General features: G+C 42.9%; 1 protein-coding gene across 1 annotated transcript; it reads right to left on the bottom strand.

Annotated features, from left to right (window-relative positions):
* Positions 1 to 1,124: 1,124 nt before the first annotated feature.
* On the bottom strand, positions 1,125 to 9,294 carry S1PR4 (sphingosine-1-phosphate receptor 4). Its single transcript, XM_089667160.1, has 2 exons — positions 9,087 to 9,294; positions 1,125 to 7,439 (listed from the first exon to the last, which is right to left on the bottom strand). The coding sequence occupies exons 1-2, from the start codon at positions 9,281 to 9,283 to the stop codon at positions 6,521 to 6,523; spliced, it is 1,116 nt and encodes a 371-aa protein (XP_089523286.1). The 5' UTR covers positions 9,284 to 9,294; the 3' UTR covers positions 1,125 to 6,520.
* Positions 9,295 to 21,355: the final 12,061 nt, after the last annotated feature.

The following is a 21,355-nucleotide window of genomic DNA, read 5'->3' as shown; positions in this document are numbered from 1 at the left end:
TCACGTAAACCAATTAATTTACACGTATTGGGTTTTTTTTTTAGCAAAGACATGTCGCAGATTGCATTTTGGCAGAAATTTATGACTAAATTTGATTTTTACATATTTTTTTTTACTGGACATGTTTTATAGCAAAAAGTCCAAAATATTGTTTTTTTTCCTCAAAATTGTCAGGGTTTTTTTTTATAGCACAAAAAATAAAAATCGCACAGGCGATCAAATACCACCGAAAGAAAGCTCAATTTGTGGGAAAAAAAGATGTAAATTTCATTTATGTACCGTATTGCATGACCGCGCAATTATCCCTTAAACTAGCGCAGCGCTGTATAGCAAAAAAATGGTGTAAATTGCAGTATCTATACCATAGTTTGTAGATGCTATAACTTTCACACAAAGCAATCAATATACACTTATTGGGATTTTTTTTACCAAAAACATGTAGCAGAATACATTTTGGCCTAAATTTATAACTAACTTTGAGTTTACTATATATTTTTTATAGCTGAAAGTAAAAAATATTGTTTTTCTTCAAAATTTTTGGTCTTTTTTTGTTTATAGCATGAAAAATAAAAAGCGCACAGGTGATCAAATACCACCGAAAGAAAGCTCTATTTGTGTGAAAAAAGGAAGTAAATTTCGTTTGAGTGCAGCATTGCATGACCGCGCAATTATCAGTTGAATTAGTGCAGCGCCGAGTAGCAAAAAGAGGCCTGGTCATTAAGGGGGGTAAATCCTCAGGAGTGCAAGTGGTTAATCTCTGTTTTAATGTATAATTTGAACTGAGCAGAATGTTCATGCCCTTCTAGAAAATGCATTGCGTTTAAAGCTGAACTCCTGAGAATAAAAAAATACCCTTGCAGTGGGTCTCTCTCTGCACTGCAAGGGTTAAGCGTTTGTTTTGTCTTGGAGGGAACATGAAAAGCTACTATACTTACTTTACCCCTCTCTTCCGTAGGCTTCCTCCTAGCCACATGACCTGTCCTTTTAGGCCGCTGCTCTTCACCCTTTCACTAGCCACGGGCACTCTGACATTATCACGTGAGGACGCCGAGAGCATGCTCAGAACCCATTTTTAATAACAGCAAAATAAACTGAATGAAAAATATTAACTGTAAAATAATGAATTGGGTAACATTGATGTCTTTATTATGTATGTCTTTATAGAAGCTGCTATACAATGGGATGTCATATTACATAGAACTAACCATAAGCTTTAATATAATGCTTAACCAAATGTATAACTTGCCTAATAACACACGATTATAACATTCTCTGTTTACAAAGTATATATTTACATAAAAACATATCTACACAGCAAGAGCATGTTATTTTATGATGCAGTCCACGTGTGGTCACTGATTGGTGCTGAATACTAAACATATAATTCAAGAATAACTTTTCCATCATTTAAAACAGAACTTTCAATCTAGAGGATCTAGCTTCAAAAAGCAGTATTAAAAGGATGGTGTGAATAAGCTAAATATCTCCACCTATAGCAGATTTTTCTATTTTATCTATTGAAAAAAAAAATTGCATGCTATTCATCCAGCAAATTTGTTTTTACATTTGTTCTGTTTGAATTGGGTAAAACAATTGTTCCTTAAACTTTTTTTCTGTTTTGAACAAATGTTCCTTTATTATGGGCAGTAGAGAAATACCACCTTACGCCACTAGATGGTAACATGTAACAAGAGATGCAATGTAATGGGTTACATATATTTGCTAATTCTCTCTAGTATTTTCTAGAATTGTTACATGTATTTCCCATGCTCCTCATCTCCATCTAGTGGCCATAGCACACACAGAGCAAAAATACATGCAGATTCACTGGGTGAATGGGTATGCAATTTTATTTAAATATACCCTCTATTTGTCTCTCCTGGATCTCAATAAACACAAAGAGTGAATGAAACACTATTCTGTCCCATCCAAAAAATGATAATATATAGAATTACTACTATTTTGTAATTTATGATATGAAAATTTGACTAAAAAATTCAGACATGATTTCCTGCTAATGTGATTGACTTATTGTACTGTTTGTCATTGAAACACTGGAAGTGATCATGTAAGCAGGTAGCCTTTTCCTCCCATTTAGCCCTCAGAAAGGAGCACAAAAAAAGGAATTAATGGGGGGATTTACCAAAATTGGTGCACACAGAATCTGGTGAGCTGTGCATAGTAACCAATCAGCTTCTAAATGCAGCTTGCTCACTTAAGCATTGACAATAAAACCTGGAAGCTGATTGGTTACTATGCAGATCTTCACCAGTTTTAGTAAATCGGGGAACAGTGTGTCTATTCAAAGCTGAACTCCACTTCCTGCACTGTAAGGGTTAAAAGCCCGTTAAAGTTGAATTTTGGTAATACAGTTATTGTTGAAATATAAGTGTTGTGTACAGGGGCGGACTGACAACTCATGGGGCCCCTGGGCAATAGGGGATCATGGGGCCCCTGTGTCCTTGCCCAAACTCAAAAAAGCCTATGAAAAAGGTACCAGGGGAATCTCATGGGGCCCCCTACTGACCCCGGCCCTCGGGCAGTGCCCGAGTTTCCAAATGGTCAGTCTGCCCCTGGTTGTGTGTATACTTGCCTGAATCTTGGTGTGCTGTGTGTATTTTGTTTAGATCTGTGCAGTATTCCAGTATAAAAGAATAAAACTTTGAGGAGCATAGACCAGTCACTGCTGCTCTTTCGTCTTGTGCAGGGTGACTGGTTTTGTATCCACCCCTTTTGTAGTCTTCTGCAGGCAGTCTGTAGTGGGTGGAGCCTGCTGGGTCCATCCCACAGTTCTGCTTTCTGGCCAACCTATGAACAGCTCATTGATGATGATGCTACTACTTTTATAGGGTCTTAACTGGGTTTACAAAGGCATTTGGTGCACACAGAGTGGATTTATATTCTTTGTGGGAGGAGTATATTTCAATGAAATTTGTTTGCCCGATATCTGGGTGTAAGTCTAGGCGTAGAGGAGTAAGGTGTAATACTTACCTTATTCCTCCTTCCAGAAGGCTTCAGTGCTTTCCTCTTCTCTTTGGAGCTCCTGGTTGTGGCCCTGCATTACACTACGGGGACTGGTTACACAGATGGAGGGATCCTACCAGAGATAGAAATAAAGTATTGCACCTTATTCCCCTGCCCCTCAATTTAACCACTTGCCAATCGCGGTATAGCCGACTGACGGCTACAGCACGGTTGTCCATTTGTGGGATGTCCTCCCAGAACGCGCCCTCACGTGCGCCCCCAGCGGCGCACACCCAGCGCTGTCCATGATCGCCGTGTCTTACAGACACAGCCAATCACATGATGAGGTAAAAGGCCAGTCACAGCGGGCATTTACCATGTGATCAGCTGTGTCCAATGACGCAACAGATCACCGAGTAAATACAGTTGACGGTTGTCGGCAGCATGGTTATTGACTGTCACAGCGTGAGGAAAGTACTATCAATAACTCGCAACTGTCACAGAGGACATCTGCACTGATCATCTGGGCACGGATGATCAGTGCCCAGCAGTGCCTTCCACCAGTGCCCAGAAGTGCCTCCCATTAGTGCCCAGCAGTGTCGCCCAGCAGTGCCGCCCAGCAGTGCCCATTGGTGCCACCAGTCAATGCTGTCAGTCAGTGCCGCCAGTCAGCATCGCCCATCAGTGCCCATCATTGATGCATATCAGTGTAGTATCATCAGTGCTTTCTCATCAGTGTAGCCTATCAGTGCCAATCAGTACTGCCTATCCGTGCCACCTCTTCAGTGCCCATCAGTGCCGCCAGTCAGTGCCCATCGTTGCTGTTAATCAGTGCCTTCTCATCAGTGCAGCCTATCAGTGCCCATCAGTACTGCCTATCTGTGCCACCTCATCAGTGCCCATCAGTGCTGCCTATCAGTGTCCATCAGTTCTGCCTATCAATGCAGTCTCATCAATGCACATCAGTGAAGGAGAAAAATTACCTGCTTGCAAAATTTTATAATAGAAATAAAGAAAAACTTTTTTTTTTCAAATTTTTTGCTCTTTTTTTGTTTATAGTGCAAAAAAATAAAACACCCAGCGGTGAGTAAATACCACCAAAAGAAAGCTCTATTTGTGTGAAAAAAAAATGATAAAAATGTAATCTGGGTACAATGTTGCATGACTGTGCAATTGTCATTTAAAATATGACAGCACTGAAAGCTGAAAATTGGCCTGGGTATGAAGGGGATAAAAGTACCCGGTAGGCAAGTTGTTAACAAGCATTTAACCCTTGCATTGCAGGGGGCTCCATTGCAAGGATATTTTTTGTGCAATACCCAGAATTCAGCTTTAAACAAATCAGCAGCAGGTATAGCTCTGGGGCTCAGGGGGTGAGGGGGATGCTTAGCAACATGTTACATGTTAGCCTTGGTTCACACCAGTGTGAAATGTGATTTACAAGTCGCACCTGATGTCTTATCTAATGTATTTCTATGGCAGTGTTAATAGGTGCGATTTCAAGTAGCGCAATTTGAAAAATATTTCCTGCATTAATTTTTCACCACTTCAGTGCGATTTAACTCTCATAGACTATAAGATAAATGGCACTGAAATTGCACCTGCGTCAATATCAGCGCTACTTTGAAGTTGCACTTTAAATGGGACCAAATCGCACCACTTTGAAATCGCATTTGGTGTGAGCCAGGGCTAACACCCTAAAACAGGTGTAATATGTAACATGTTGTTAAGGGTTAAGTTAGCTTTTAAATGTTAAAACTATGGCCATCCATTAAAAAGGATAAGCCCTGCAAACATATTTCTAAGCACACTTACCGTTTTCTATTAAAGCAGTAGTAAACGCTAGGAAAAAATAAGTCCCCCTGCAAGGCAAAGGCATAATATGCTAGTATACGTTTCATACTAGCACATTATGAAGGACTTGCCTTAAAACGAAGCCCTCCAGCTGTGCGCTGTCACCGCTGCAGAGTCTTCCATCTTCACCCGGTTCCCGGGTTGTGTCCACTTGACTGGCCGAACTGCGATAACATCTCAGGCCGCTGCACACAGCTCTGAAGGAAATGGCACGGATATGCCGTTCCTTCAGAGCACATGCGTCGGTGATCTCACCGGCTGCTGCTATTTCCTAAATGGTGCACGTTTAGGAGATATTCATTTTACCTACAGGGTAGATTTATTATAAGCTCACCTGCAGGTAAAAATAGAATATGAGAGTTTACTACTACTTTAAGCCTGGGTTCACATATATGCGGTGCCAGGGGTGGACTGACAACTCATGGGGCCCCCGGGCAATAGGGGATCATGGGGCCCCTGTGTCCTTGCCCAAACTCAAAAAAGCCTATGAAAAAGGTACCAGGGGCATCTCATGGGGCCCCTTACTGACCCCGGGCCCTCGGGCAGTGCCCGAGTTTCCAAATGGTCAGTCCTCCCCTGTGCGTTGTGGTATATCGCATGTGATTCACATAGGAACTGCACCGCATTCCTGTGCAAAGCACATGCAATTTGTATGCGGTGGCTCTAATCACACCGCACCCAAAATGTACAGAACCGCACTAGAATCGGATTGCATGGGTATTCACACCTATGTGATCCGATTCTGCACATTGTACCACGTTTTGCTGACTGCTTTCGGAGTGTTGTTAACATACACACCCGCAGCAGTTCGCATGAACGGGGTACGATTCTGATGTGGTGCGGAATTCGCACCGCATCAGTGTGAACCAGGGTTAAATGTTCCAATTTCTAATTGTTAATGGGGTCAAATCAACTCATTTTAGAGCATAGTGATGAGAAAATTTGAAGCAGCTGGATGGAAAAGTTTTCCTGAACGAACAAATTTCTAACAGTGTACGTGGTTTTCATTTGGGAAATTCCATTCATTTAACATTTAATATTAAAAGCAAACTACGTTTTGAAGTACTTTCAAACAACATTAATCAAAGCTTTGTTGGCAATATTAAATGTACTCATGATACTTTTTTGTACAAACGTTCATTCAAAAATCTACAGGTGTAAGGCCAGCTTTAGTTCCTCATCAAAGTCCCAAAAATACCTGTTGATCCTGCCAGTAAAGTCCACCTAATGCAGCTTCCTGTGATGGTGTGAGAATGATGCTGCACTGCACCTGAATTCTGAGCGTTGCCACTACCATGTAGGCTGTGTCTGCTTGTAGAATGTCAATCAGCACCTGGCCACACCTAGGTCCACCCACTGTTTTCTGGATTGGCTGCACTGCCTCTGTTGCTGAAACCCTCCCATTGTGAGCTGCAGTGTCTGGAAGGGGAAACATGTGAGACACAAATGAAGGAGAATTTGGCTCAGTCAGAGTTAGTAAAAGTGATTTCTGTTCAATACATGGGGCTTTTGTGTTACATAGCAACTGGATTTGGGACTAAGATTGTCATATGAGAGTCTTTAGTTTTACTGTCACATTTTTTATAATTGTGCTAGCTAAAGTGCATTGAACATTGTGTGGCTGACTGATTGGATATATTGTCCACTGTCATACTTTAGACTGCTGAGGTCATACTTTACCATCATGGCCTTTCAGGCAGGATCACTGACTAGGCACACTTGAAATACTGGTGACAGGACTCCTAAAGCTAAAGTTTCGTGAAAGGCGTACGCTGCTTCTTCGTTTAATTGAACTCTCATTTGAAGAACCTGAAGTGATTTCTGTGGCTTGCTGGCAGCATGCAGGTGGTTGCACTCCAGCCCAACTGCAGGCACAGAATAGGACTGCCAGTATTGCTTTACGGACCTCTGAGCTCCGTGAATAAATAAGTGGGTTGAAAGCTGAATTCATAACTGCTAAAGCCAGAACCCACTCAAGTCCCAGGGGAGATTGGCAAGAAGGAGGAGTACATGCAGAATCCACCAAAAGATAGAGAAAAAGTGGGCTCCAGCAGATGACAAAGCAGCCCAGGATGATGATAACGGTGTGAAGCAAGTGGAAGGCGCGTCGACTCTGGTTGGTGGCTGCTACACGTTTGGCACTTGTACACACAAAGTAATATATAGTACAATAAAATCCAATTATACCCAGCAGAGTAATACCTAAGAGTCCAAGACTAAATACAATATAGGTCCTAGAATAAAGTGGAAGAAGGCTGGAGCAATCTTCGATGTGACATAGGCAGTTCCATCCAAGCAAAGGTAAGGACCCAACTGCAACAGCTACTAACCAGCTTAAGATAATCAGTCCCTGAACTCGCACTAGCTTGTCAGGTTGCCGCTCTGCCATTGAAATCACCATGGTACTGTACCGCTCCACAGCAGTTATCAGTAAGCTAAAGGTGGAGGCAGCTAGAGTGGTAAAGAGGAGACCCTCCCTTAGAAACCAGAGTTGTGGAGTCAGCCGGAACGTAGTGGGTCCTGAGAGGCAGACATTAAGTAGGTATGAAATGCCAGCCAGAAGATCACTGAATGCAATGTTTGTTAAACAGCAGTGAACCCACCGTTTTAAGCGCAGAAATCTGAAAGACAAAAGAATTAAGAATTAGCTTTAATGGCTTCAATCATAACATGTCTGTTAAGTGAAATTAGTGACAAGTTGTAGAAAGCAATCCAACTCGCATAATGTGACATAGGATGACACAAAACCCGTGACATTCACCGTACAAAATACAACCAAATTAACTGGACATCATTCACTCTAGTCCAGTGGCCTCCAAACTGCAGCCCTGGGGCCTGATGCAGCTCTTTGATTGCTTTTATCTGGCCCGTGAGACATTATTCCTGCCACTGACACCAACAATGGGGCGCTATGCCTTCCACTGGCACCAACCATGGGGCATAATTCCTTCCACTAACAACAAAAATGGGGTACTATTCTCCGACTGACACCAACTATTTCTCTCCCTTAAACCGAAGACCAGGCATTGTTTACTCCCACTGGGCAAATTCCGGCCCCCTAAAGTTTTAAGGACAGTAAACTGGCCCTTTCTTTAGAAAGTTTGGAGACACCTGTTTTAGTCCAATAGACTTGTAAAACCTCTTTACCAGGAGGAGCCACCTAATTGTCCACCATGGGGCACAGTAGGTGACACATAACCCCCTGGGCACCAACAATGCCAAAAAGTCAGTGGCTGTCAGTGTTTTTTGAATGGGGTACATGGGAGAGAACTGAAATTTTTGTCCTCTTGCCATTGGGATAAGAGTGGTTGGTGGGGGTGGCATGCTGCAGAAAAAAGAACACAAAAAACAAATACATTTAAACATTGTAGTACGAAAAATGTAAACCATATTCAAACTATGGAAAGCTCCATTTGGCAGATTGGCCTGCCAGATTAAAACCTGCTTTGACAGATTAATTGCAAAAGCGACATTCACCGGCTCCCCACATTCACCTAGTGCACATTCACCCTATTATAAATAAACTGAATGTGGACAAAAAATGCCAGGCCAAAGTGGTCCAGTGTCAGATGGGCAAATTGTTATAAAAGATTCACTGTTGAATTTGCCAGCAAATCTTTCCCCTTATTCTTATTTGGGTATTTAATTTATATTAATTAAAGGATATGTTACCCCGACATTTCATATTCCAAATATGTGTCTGTTGAACCATGTACTTGTGTTAAAAGGTATCCTGTCCTCTTTATATTGTTTTCTTTGTGTGAAATACCTGGTTCCGGTCTGTCTCCTTGCTTGCCTATTTCAAACTGACCATACTAGGCATAGACGCTCATCCGTTCCAGGGTGGTCAGTTTTCTGGCTCTACTGGAAGCACAGCCTGCCTGTCTCCTAGTTATCAGTCTTGTGTTGAAACACCCCCTCCTCCTCCAGGCCCCTTATACAGCTGAGAACAGGGATTATGTGCTCACTTATAAAAAAAATTGCTTCACCTGGTCTTCCTTCCACGTTTATTCTGTCCTGCGTCTTGAATACCTGGGCCACAATTCTATCACTTCCATGCATGTGCACAGTAGGTGCTGCAGTGTACTCTGAGCTGAGCATGTGCAACTCGTGTACATCGCCAATGACTGGCTGGAGGAAGCATTTATGGCAGAACAAACCATCAGGGTCTCTTCTGCCTTTAAAACCCTGCCAGTCAGCCCCTTTTTTTTAAGCTTAGTTCCACTTTAGGATTACCTTTAACAAAATTATTTTGTACAGTTTCATACCTGAGCAAGGCCAGCAGCACCATGAAATTTTCGAAAATGATGAGAATGCTGATAAAAATGAAAAGTATGGTCAGGAAAGTGACACCTGCCCTTGGTCGTCCTCTTAGTCGTCCAGTCTCATTGTAATGCAGTAGAATAATGTTAATATTGCGCTTGGCCAATGACTCCAGACACTGGCTTGGTGTCAGGTTCATCATGGTGACCTGGGACCAATGTCTGAAAAAAACAAATATTGGAAACATTTATGTAGAGGTTATTTTCAATATGCTTTGTATTACTGTTTTCCTATATATAGAAAGAATCCTACTATTTATGCTTAATTATATACACTGCTCAAAAAAATTAAAGGAACACTTTGAAAACACATCAGATCTCAATGGGGAAAAATATCATGCTGGAAATCTATACTGACATTGACTGGGTAATGTGTTAGGGATGTAAGGATGCTCCATCATTTGATGGAAATGAAAATTATCAACCTACAGAGGACTGAATTCAAAGACACCCTGAAAATCAAAGTGAAAAAATTAGGCAGCAGGCTAGTCCATTTTGCAGAAATTTAAGTGCAGTAACTCAAAATGGTACTCAGAAGTTTGTATGGCTCCCACGTGCTTGTATGCATGCCTGACAACATCAGGGCGTGCTTCTAATAAGACAATGGATGGTGTCCTGGGGTATTTCCTCCCAGATCTGGACCAGGGTATTACTGAGCTCCTGGACAGTCTGAGGTGCACCTGGCAGCGTCGGATGGACCGAAATATGATATCCCAAAAGTGTTCTATTGGAGTTAGGTCAGGCGAGTGTGGGGGCCATTCAGTGGTATTAATTCCTACATCCTCCAGGAACTGCCTGCATACTCTAGCCACATGAGGCTGGGCATTGTCATGCACCAGGAGGAACCCAGGACCCACTGCACCAGCATAGGGTCCGACAATGGGTCCAAGGATGTCATCTCGATACCTAATGGCAGTCAGGGTGCCATTGTGAAGCCTGTAGAGGTCTGTGCGTCCCTCCATGGATATGCCTCCCCAGACCATCACTGACCCACCACCAAAATGGTCATGGTGAACGATGTTACAGGCAGCATAATTTTCTCCATGGCTTCTCCAGACCCTTTCATGTCTGTCACATGTGCTCAGAGTAAACCTTCTCTCATCTGTGAAAAGCACAGGGCACCAGTGGTGGACCTGCCAATTCTGGTGTTCAATGGCATATGCCAATCGAGCTCTATGGTGCTGGGCAGTGAGCACAGGGCCACCCTCATAAACTCTGTTTCTGGTTGTTTGGTCAGAGACATTCACACCAGTGGCCTGCTGGAAGTCATTTTGTAGGGCTCTGGCAGTGCTCATCCTGTTCCTCCTTGCACAAAGGAGCAGATACCGGTCCTGCTGATGGGTTACGGACCTTCTACGGCCGTGTCCAGATCTCCTAGAGTAACTGCCTGTCTCCTGAAATCTCCTCCATGCTCTTGAGACTGTGCTGGGAGACACAGCAAACCTTCTGGCAATGACATGTATTGATGTGCCATTATGGAGGAGTTGGACTGCCTGTGCAACCTCTGTAGGGTCCAGGTATCGCCTAATGCTACCAGTAGTGACAATGACCCTAGCCAAATGCAAAACTAGTGAAAAACAGTCAGAAAAGATGAGTAGGGAAAAAAAATGTCACTGGCCTCCACCTGTGAAACCATTCCTGTTTGTGGGGTCGTCTCATTGTTGCCCATCTAGTGCACCTGTCATTAATTTCACCAAAGCAGCTGAAACTGATTAACGACCTCCTTTGCTACTTAACTGACCAGATCAATATCCCAGGAGTTTAATTGACGATGCTAGACTCTGATTAAAAAGTGTTCCTTTAATTTTTTTGAGCGGCGTAGTTTATGCCCAAATTTTAGTTATGTTCCCCCAACTTTCTCCCCGTAACTACTAATCTCCATTGCTTCAATGTTTCATATATATTCTGTGTCCAAATATTGAGGCACTGTTGGTCTGATGTTGGATATACAGCATAGGCAGGATAAATGTTATTTAGATAAAGACATTAATAAAAAAACAGTATCAATGTTTTAAAATATTACGCTTTCTGTGCCAAAATAACTTTTTTAAAAAATGATTGTATCTATATAAATATCTGTAATAAATAATTAATTAAGTAAATGGCACTTAATATCCCCCAAATCACATGCATTCCATTTCCCCCCATCCACCCATACTATAGCACTGCTGCAAGTGGGATCTCACCTTCGGAAGATTTCCCTTATATTGCTTTCCTGATGACAACTCAGTCTTCCCATTATTTTCAGTGACAGTGATCACCATGACAAATAGACAGGGTGCATCTCCAAAGTGGAGCTATAGAGCGATAAAAACCTAACAGGGGTTCTAACTTTAACTCAATCCAGAATTAAAAAAGTCATTTAGATACAAACCCTAAAAATGGGTCATGTAAATATTTTTTGATGTCATATTTTTTTCTTCTTTCTCTCCTGTGCAAGTTCAAACAGCCATTATCTAAATTATTATTGGGACTCTTTAAACCCCCCCTCCCCCCAACTCATCTGTTGGGGGATTTTTCTGTGAGAGTAACAAGAAATAGTGTGTTTCAGATGGCAAATAAGACATGTTTACTGTTTATGTAGAAGGAAAAGTGTGAAGGGCTGTATTTGAAGCCACATCACAAAACAGCACCAATCTGTATATAATTTTATTCATTTATATAGCCCCAGGTTTTAAGCATTACACCAGTGAACAATAGATCGCTGATGCCATGCAGGTCTCCTGCAGACCTGTCGGAATATCTGTTTATCATACGGGATGTACTGGCAAGCTAATATACTGACAGGAAGCTTCAAAGAACTACCACAGCGCTCCACAGTGCCATGGTAGTTCATTGAAAACTACAGGCAGACAGCTGCTAAGGCTGTCGGGACTTGTAGTTCATTCATTATGAAGACTGTAAATGAATGGTGTGGCTGTGTGGGCGGAGCCCCGCACAGCCGTGCTGTTTTCAAATCTGACAGATAGTATGGGGAAACCTCTCCCCGTACTATCTGTCAGAGGGAACTGCAGCTATGGGTACATGTTACATGTTCCACCCTAAAAACAGGTGGAACATGTAACATGTTCCCAAAGGTGAACCTATCCTTTAACTTTCAAATCATATGCCAGGGCTATGGGAACCCCAAAACCTTAGATGCTCTGATTTGCAAATACCATCTTTCCTTAACGGAGGATAATGTTAGTCCACTTACTCCCAACTCTGTTTATTGGTCATCAAAGGAAATCTGTCATGGGAGATATGTGAAGGTTGCCCTTGCCGACATATCATTCAAAAACAACTAGTTGTCTAAAGATCATTATGACAGTCTTACACTAATATCCTAAGTCACTGACATGATATTTCTGTCCATTCAGTTCTGAGATTTACCCAGGCCACTTATGCAACAGTGCATGATTGAAGACTCAAATTTTTTAAACTGCAGTTGAAGTGGTAATAAACCCAAAACAAAATAATAATATATTGCAGCTCACTAATTCTTAGAAGTGATGGCTACATTCGTTTTTTAGGTTTTTTTTCTATTATTTTCACCTGGTGATTTGGCCAGTAAGTCTGTTATTTTTCAAGTTCCTTCAGCAAAGTAATCTGTCCAGACATAGAAGCAGTTAGAGTATTGAGACAAACCATTTAACAGTGACAGGGGTGCTTACAATAGTCAGCTTTTATTCATTTTTAATTATTGTGTAGTGCCCTGCCCTAGACTGGATACATTTAGATTTTGGCTTTGCTGTACTCGGTTAAGCAGCAATTTATTTTTCAGATCTGGTCAGGTCTATCCCTAAGCTGGTGGTTGATTGCGTCTGCCTGCCTCTTAAAGAAGTTTCCAGAAAAGGGAGGGTCAGCCACTGGATTATGAATATTTATCTGACCTCAGCCAATCCCTGAGAGGGGGCACCCAGAAGGAGGCTGGGGAGAAGTCAAATGTTTGGGAAGGTTTGTTGAGTTCTGTTCTCCTGGGGCCCCTGCCCTGGGTGGCAGCCTGTGCTACTGAAGGTCTGTTGCTGTTAGGACTCAGCATGTGCTTGGCTGAGGGCCTGAACGATATCTGCTGGAGGACATTGAACATGGGCTGGAGAAGGACCTCCTTGCGCTGAAGAGTGCCCCAGGGAAGCTGTCTTTGGACGTTGTGAGTAGGACCTTTGCCTAGAGCTTCAAGTGTGCCTGTGATTTTGGGGATAGACACCAAAGGTAGCTATAAGGACTGTAACTGCTTTTGCAGAGTCTCATATGGATTGACTGTCCCCTCTACCTCCAGCAATATTTAAGTTTGCTGCTGAAGGATTTTTGCTTGAGAATCTGTTCTCCTGTACCTGCTTGCATTTTTGGAGTATCCTGCGCCCTCACCCCTCTCTACTGTTCAAGTACTGAAATAAAACATAAAAAAAACATCCATTGACTGAGCCTGAGTTTACCATGCTGCTTTGGAGCTGGTATCTGGGTCTGGCAGCCTCTGAAAAGGTAAGGGAGATCTGGTGTATTTACAGCTGCCCTTTCAGGGGTGAGTACTACACTATGTAAAATCTTTTTCCCAAAAAGAAGAAAAACGTTTGCTGTAACTGCTTTAAAAAGTGTTAGCAGAAGTTTGGCTTTAGTTCATTAGTCAGGGCAACCTAAATCTGCTAGTCTAACACTACCCTCTTTTCAGATTGACAATGCAATGCTGCTTTTCAAAGGTGGCTCCTCCAGACACACTAAGAAAGGAGATGTGTTATTGGCCAAACCACCAGGTGAAAATAAAGGAAGAAAAGAAAACTAATGTAGCCACCACATTTAAGGATTTGTAAGCTGTAATATATAACATTTTTGTTTTATTGTTTAATACGACTTTAAGCATGATCATTCACTGCCCCCACCTTGTAACTGGACAATGAGGGAGCAGCAGCAGGTTCATGAGGTCATCTCTCCAGCTTTCTGCTTTAATCCTCTGTTAGCATCCATGTGAACACAGCAAAGCCTGATTTTGTTTAACGATTGTTTTTGGATACCCAGGATAAAATCATTAAAAATCTGTAATTCCTTGGCACGTTAACAATACTTTGGATGCCAAAATTTCCTCACTATTCTGCAAGACTTTGTAGATTCTGTATACTTTGTAAAAACACTGTGCTATACAGACACATGGCTCTGAGGTTTCCTGTTTTGCGATTTAGGCGTTGTTCACAGACATCAAAATGGAAAGACACAGGAAGGGCGGAGTGCGTAAAGTCTCACAGGGCATGGCAAAGCTGCATATTCTCAGCAATAAAGATATCAGTAATGCATTAGATTATTATTAGTATTATTATTTTAGTGCATTTAGTAAAATAATGATTTAGATATTTTTATTATTTCAAAAAATGCAAGAAGACCTTTGCACGTTTGTTTTCAGATACTGGTATACTTGCGGGTATCATTTTGTGTTTCCCATAGTAATAATACATCACTGTCCAACTGTCAGTTTTCTAGCACAGTTTAAAAAAAGAAACAAATACTGTATTTCTGTGGTTACAATGGACCACGTCGCTGTTTTTTGGCATGCTGCATTTTTATCAATGACATCAAGCAGAAATCAAATGCATGAAAGAGTTTTGTCATCTACTTGATTTTGCAAGCTAATGGGGACTACCTAGTGGGCTACAAACTGCAGACCACTTTTCAGACCTTTCAGAATTTACTGGCTGCTTGCTTGCATCAGGTCAGTGACTCACTAGATGAGGTGAAGCCCTAGGTGAAACAATGTTTAGTACAATAGTTTGCATATCATTTGTATAAATCAGCAGGGGCAGTCCCCATAATTCTGAGCTCACGTTTACTTTTACAGGGCCAAAAGAAATGTCCAATATGCAGTAAGGCTCAGCAACTCATTAGACATGATTTCATCCATTGTTCTAAGTGCAAAAAAGAACAGTTATAAAAATTTTTGCATCAGGTGTGTCAAACTCCATTTAATCGTGGGCCGCATCAGCATTATGGTTGCCCTCAAAGGGCCAGTTGTATCTGTAAGACTAGATGTCCAGAGCAATTCACCTTCCCCCTTACATCAGATGTCAAGAGCCCCCCACCACCAGAAGTCAACAGTCCCCCAACGTCCTTTACATCACAGTGCACCCCCCTTACATTGTGCTGCTGCTGGGAAGAAGCTGGGGGCAGAGCTGGGAAGCAGAAAATGCAGAGTTTGTAGGAGGACCAGAGGAATGCTGGAATCAGCCGCTGGAGTCTGCTGAATGTTGAGACTGGGGGGGGGGCAGAGATGAGGAGGTACTGTGGCTGCACAGAGAGGCACAGGATCTGTAGGAGGAGTTCTGTCCTCCTCTCTGATGCCATCTGCTGAGATGGGAAGGGCAGAGATGAGCCTTTCCGCAGCTGCAGGGAGAAGGGCAGGATATGGCGGAGGTGTCCTGTCCTCCTGACTGCTACTGACTGCTGAAACAAGGTGGGGGCTGAGACAAGGGGGTGCCACAGCTACAGGAGAGGTACCAGGGCCATATGAAATGGCCTGGGGGCCGGATTTGGCCTCTGGGTCTTATGTTTGACACGTGTTTTACATGCTTAGCCCTGATGATTCCCAATCCTCCATAGCTGCTAACATAGCCCAGGTTCTAAAAATATTGCTTAGAGTTGAACTTACGGCAAATACAAATTACACAAATGAATGCTGCCCTGTAATCATTAATACACAAATAAATGTATTTTTGAAATGCCAGAAGTGTAAGTGTCTGAATTTGACCTGTCATCATCCTCTTGCAGTCTACTATACACTCTGTACAGTATTGCTCAGAGAGGGTGAAACAGCACAGGGAGCCACTGAAGTGCAAGGGGCATGTAGATAGGAGGAGAAAGCAGAATCCAGTCACAGGGTGGTTGTTAAGAGGACCGGTAAGTGAAAACAAAATTGCAGCAGAGAAAGATCAGGTCCCCTCCATTGCCAGACAAAACTGTGCTGCAGGACAGAGCTGTGTAAATCTCAAAACTGAACAGATAGTTATAGCAATCATTTGACAGGTAAAACAGCTCTTATACGCAGTATGTATTTCATCTGTGTATTTATCTGTTTGCCTAGAATTCAGCTTTGTAATGTAATATGCTCAAGGGAAGGAGCATTGCAAAAGTAGATTTTGTCTAATTTCTGGAGTTGGGATTTAAAGGGACCAAAATACATATCATCCAGCTAGTTTATTATAAGATTTTGAATTTACTAAGACTTCATACATATTATGTACTGAGGTTTATTTGACAAGCGTAAATAGCCCATGTGAGAGCTGTGAAAATGTGGAATAGACTCCCTCAAAAGTTGGTTCTGGCCAGCTCAGTGGATTGCTTTAAAAAAGGCCTGGATTCTTTCTTAGATACACAGAATATAACTGGATACTAACATTTATAGGTAATGTTGATCCAGGGAATATCCGATTGCCTCTCGGGGGATCAGGAAGGAATTTTTTTCCCTGCAGGAGCAAATTGGATCATGCTTTGCTAGTTTTTTTTGCCTTCATCTGGAACAACTGTAGGTATAGGATTATAACTTTTCTTTTTAATGGTTGAACTGGATGGACTTTTGTCTTTTTTCAGCCAGACTAACTATGTAACTATGATTCACCTAGAAATACTCCCCATCAGGGCAAGGGTACCAGATATTGAGAGTTCCTAATTTGAGATTGGTTTATAAAAATGTTTTTTGTTGCTCACAGCATCCCATGCGGAGGCAGTTTGTATCCAAAAAAGTTCACCAAAAGTGGTTGCTACAACCTTTTCAGGGAAAACTTCTTCCTTTTCTAACACTAAGAGTTCTTGCTGAGACTGCAGAACTTTATGCATCAACAAGATGGCAGCGTTCAGCACTTTTAATTGCCATAGTCTTAATACATGTATTCGGAGACTTCTGGGAATTGTAGAACTTTCTTCACAGTAAAACCGAAGTTACCAAGGGGTGGGAAGATATAAAAGAAAAAGCTCGGAAAGACAGGTGAGTGTGGAATTGGAGAGAGATCTTGCAAGAGGAAGGAGTGTGTGAGAGTTTGTACCATGACGTGCTGTTCTAGACTGGACCAGGTTGGGCCAGCGTGTACAGAGTAGCTGAGGAAGTTGAGAAGAAAACTGTTAAGCTGAACTTTGTGTGAAGAGGGCTGCTCCAGGGAGACCATTCAGCTGCAGGAGTGCGTGAGTCGCTGCCACCACAGCCGCATCTTCAGTTAAAGGGGACCCCTCATCACAGGACGCCCATTGCTTCTTCGATTGTTGCATGAGGACTGCGTGCGAGGGTCACTAACCCACGCATTGTTGTTGCCAGTTATAGTTAGTTTGTTGCCAGTTTGTTCAAGGTTATAAACATTCTTCAGCATTGGCCTGTGTCAGAGACAAATTCACCAGTGCACTTTATTGCTGCAAACTGCCATTCCTTAGCTGCCATCAAGATCACTATCCGCAGGTTGCCGAACTGAATTAACCCCTTTTCCATGTGGCTGCATCCACTTTGGCCTAGGCCATTTAAAAAAGGCGTTTTTGAAGTCCAATCTTACCTTTTAAACTGAACCATGCCTACAAATTCACCCACTTTAAGTGATCTTTGGCAACAATTCCATATCTTAAAGTAACCTGTGCCAAAAACATTGCCTCTAAAAGGGAACTAACCTGTTCATTCCACATCTTAAAGGAACAGCATTTTACATTGCGTGCCAAAGTAAGGACCTCAGCTGCACCGGCAGAAGTACCAATTCTCAGACTGCCTCATATTCAGGGTTTATCCTGTTAGCAATACTGGTTTTCAGGTGGTCTAACAGATTCTCAAGCTTAAACCTAGACTCTCCTGACTGAGGGCCTACAAGTGAGCTAGCCAGTTAATTTCCTTGTTTATCCATACAGTACACATCTCACTTGGGGAGTGGTCTCCCAAGTTACTGTGTTGATTCATTGTGTCTATCGTAAAACCTCTAAACTGTTGCATTGCTCTACCATTTTATTGCAACCAATACAACCTGGTCATTGGTTTTATCACAGTTGGTGTGTATTTTTCTTGTGTAACTATCCAGAGACTCCCCAGCCAGGGTATTTTGGTGGTGTCAACAGGAGTGGGGCTCTGACTAGGGCCAAGGAAAGAGCAGAAGAACCACATTTACCAGCTGCTCCTTCAAGGGTAGTGTTAGGCTACGTTCACACTAGCGTTGTGTGCAGGCGGCAGAGAGGCGTTTGGGAAGCATTTTTACCGCTTCCCAAACACCTCTGCCAATTCTGCACATTACAGCACATGGTGCTGTTCTAACGGGAGCGTTTGCGTCGCGGCAAAACGGACGCCTCTGGTCGAGTCAGGAGGCATTGAAGCCTCCTATTCTTGTCTATGGTGCCGCTCCGCAAACGCCCAGCCGGCGGTTGCGGGGCGGTTGCGGGGCGTTTGCGGAGCGGTAACACCACTCAAACTGCATTATAGGCATTTGTGGGGCGTTATTAACGCTCGGCAAACGCCTAGCAACCTCCGCTAAACCGCGCATGCGGCGTTTGCCAAGCGCTAAAAAAAAAACGCTCCGCAAACGCCGGACCAACGCTTGCCAAGCGCTATAGGGGCGTTTGGCAAGCGTTGGTAAAACAGCCAAGTGTGAACGAGCCCTTACACTTTGTTCCAGATTTTATAAACAAGCATTGGTGATCTATCCTTTGCAGAATAGTGACTGATGGTACACACAGAGAAAAGCTGTAGAGAAAGTAGTTTGTCTCTTCTTCACTTGCAATACAAAGACTTCTTCAAAGAGTACATAAGATATTCAGCAATCTCATGTTCTGAAGTTTGGTAATAGAAGCAGTGTTAAAACGCAGGTGATTATTGCCGGCCATCTGTTCTATGCAGCTGCTGGTGACTCATACAAGCAAAGTCATCTTGTTGATTGTTTGAGAAGGATCAGTGTCTTGCTAAATTTTCGTGTCCACTTGCCAAAGCATTTGCATAGAACACCAAACCTGTATTGGTAGTTTACTACTCTTATGCTAAAACATGTATTGGCAGTTGAGTACTCCTATGACCAAACCTGTATTGGCAATTGATTACTCTTATGACCAAACCTATATTGGCAGTTGACTACTCCTCTAACCACTGCTCACACAACCTCTAAGCTTACTTTACATGGCAGTTGACTACTCTTCTGACCAAACCTGTATGGTCAGTTGACTGTTCTTCTGACCACTACTCACACATCCACCAAGCTTACCTTATATTGGTAGTTGAATACTCTTCTGACCACTGCTTATACAACTTACAAGCATCTCTTACATTTAGAAAGTGTAGCACTCTCTTAATGTAGGCTAGGTAAATTTAGTTTGGCTTCCCTGTAATCAGAGGAGCAGGGGTTGATTATTTTAGGCTGATCAGTGTTTCACAGGCTGATACTCTGTTACTTATCCCTGTCTTCTAGATGATTCTAGAATCATAGTGGGAGGAAGGACGGGGCAAGCAGCCTGAATATTTATGTCCAATCCCTGGGGAGGGGTGCCTAGTAGGTGGCAAGAGAGCCCATAAATAGTCTGAGGCCTGGGAAGCATAGTGCAATGTTCCTGGGTCCAGTCCTGCAGGAGGAGGCCCCTGTGCAGGGGCTCTGCTCCTAGTGCAGGATCCTAGAGGAACTCTTCAGGAAGACACCGAGGTCCCAACTAGGCTTAGTTGGGTGGCCTATTTTCAAGTTTGAGTCCACAGATAAATCTGGAAATGCTCACTGGAGAGTGCTAAGAGGAAGTTGGTGGAAAAGGGTCCAGCTGTCCTATGGTGGAGTCTGCATCTCCCTCACTTGAAAAAGCCTGGTGGATATCGGCAGGAGGCAACAGATGATCTTGTGGCTATGGAGTACATGACCCTAGTGCTGAAGAATAGTGACTGTGTGTAGCTTTTAGCTCTGGAAGGAAAGGTCACTATCAGCATAGGGATGCTGTGGACATTCATTTTTGTGAGAGTAGCCAAAAGCTGAGGAGTCCTTAAGTTGTTCAATGTTACACGGTTGCTCCCTATCCCTATCCAAGTTCATTGCTTCCCATAAAAAAAGAAGAAATCTTTAGACTGTTCTTTGGAGCCAGTGGAAGAGTGCAGAAATACAGTGTGCCTGGCTGTGTGTGCTCCAAGGGGGAAATAGGACCAAATCCACCAGCGGCTCCTTATGGGTGCACTACAAAAGTTTATAAGTTTAGGTTTAAAAAGGCCTCAAGCCTGCAATCACTTTGAACTGACAAAAGGATGTGGAGTACTCCAAAGTCATCCTATCGGTGCTACTTAGTAAAGCTCCATCTGCCATATAATACAGTGTATATGTAATGCAGAGCAGGGGCGGACTGACCATTTGGAAACTCGGGCACTGCCCGAGGGCCCGGGGTCAGTAGGGGGCCCCATGAGATGCCCCTGGTAACTTTTTCATAGGATTTTTTGAGTTTGGGCAAGGACACAGGGGCCCCATGATCCCCTATTGCCCGGGGGGCCACATGAGTTGTCAGTCCACCCCTGATGCAGAGTTTACACTTACGGTTATCCTCACAAAAAGCTACATAAGAAAATGATGATAATGAAGTATGTTTCAATTTGTATCCTGCAGAGTCTACAATGAGTACTGCAGTACAGGACAGAATGACCTCAACAACAACTACCGATACATGAGATCAGAGGGCCCAAACATAATAAAGCAATATTTCTCTTTTCTGAGTGTAGAAAGCTTGTTGGGTTCAAAAATGTTAAATACTGCCATGAGCAGTTTCTAATTTTATTAAATAGGACCTTTTTGATATATGAAATAGACCAGGTTTACATTTTGTTCCAGAGAATACCAGCTTTAAAGGATAAGTTCACTTTTCGTAACATGTTACATGTTACACCCATATTCAGGGTGTAACATGTTATGATCAGACCGGTCCCCACTACCCCCGTTCTCCTGCTTTGACAGCTAGCGAGGGATCTTCCCCCACCCCACCCCCGCTAGCTGTCAAACTTTTAAAAAACGTCGTCATGAGGGGCTCCACCTGCCCGGCCACGTCACTCATTCACGATCCTCTGTGAATGAGGGACTACACGTCTCGACAGCCTCAGCGGCTGTCAGCTTGTAGTCCTTAATGCACTGTGGAGTGCTGTAGTAGTTCATTCATTCTTCCTGTCAGTATATCTGCTTGCTCGTACATCCCGTACATCCTGTACAGGCAAGCAGATACACTGACAGATCTGCAGGAGATCTGCATGGTACCAGGGATCTACTGATTGCTGGTGCAATGGTTTACAGGCT

This window comes from Staurois parvus, unplaced genomic scaffold (genome assembly GCF_062004578.1).
Source record: "Staurois parvus isolate SC_StPar_1 unplaced genomic scaffold, SC_StPar_1.0 ptg000053l, whole genome shotgun sequence".
Classification (NCBI taxonomy): Eukaryota; Metazoa; Chordata; class Amphibia; order Anura; family Ranidae; genus Staurois; species Staurois parvus.
Note: the sequence above shows the minus strand (reverse complement) of the source record. Positions and strands in the feature narration are given on the sequence as shown.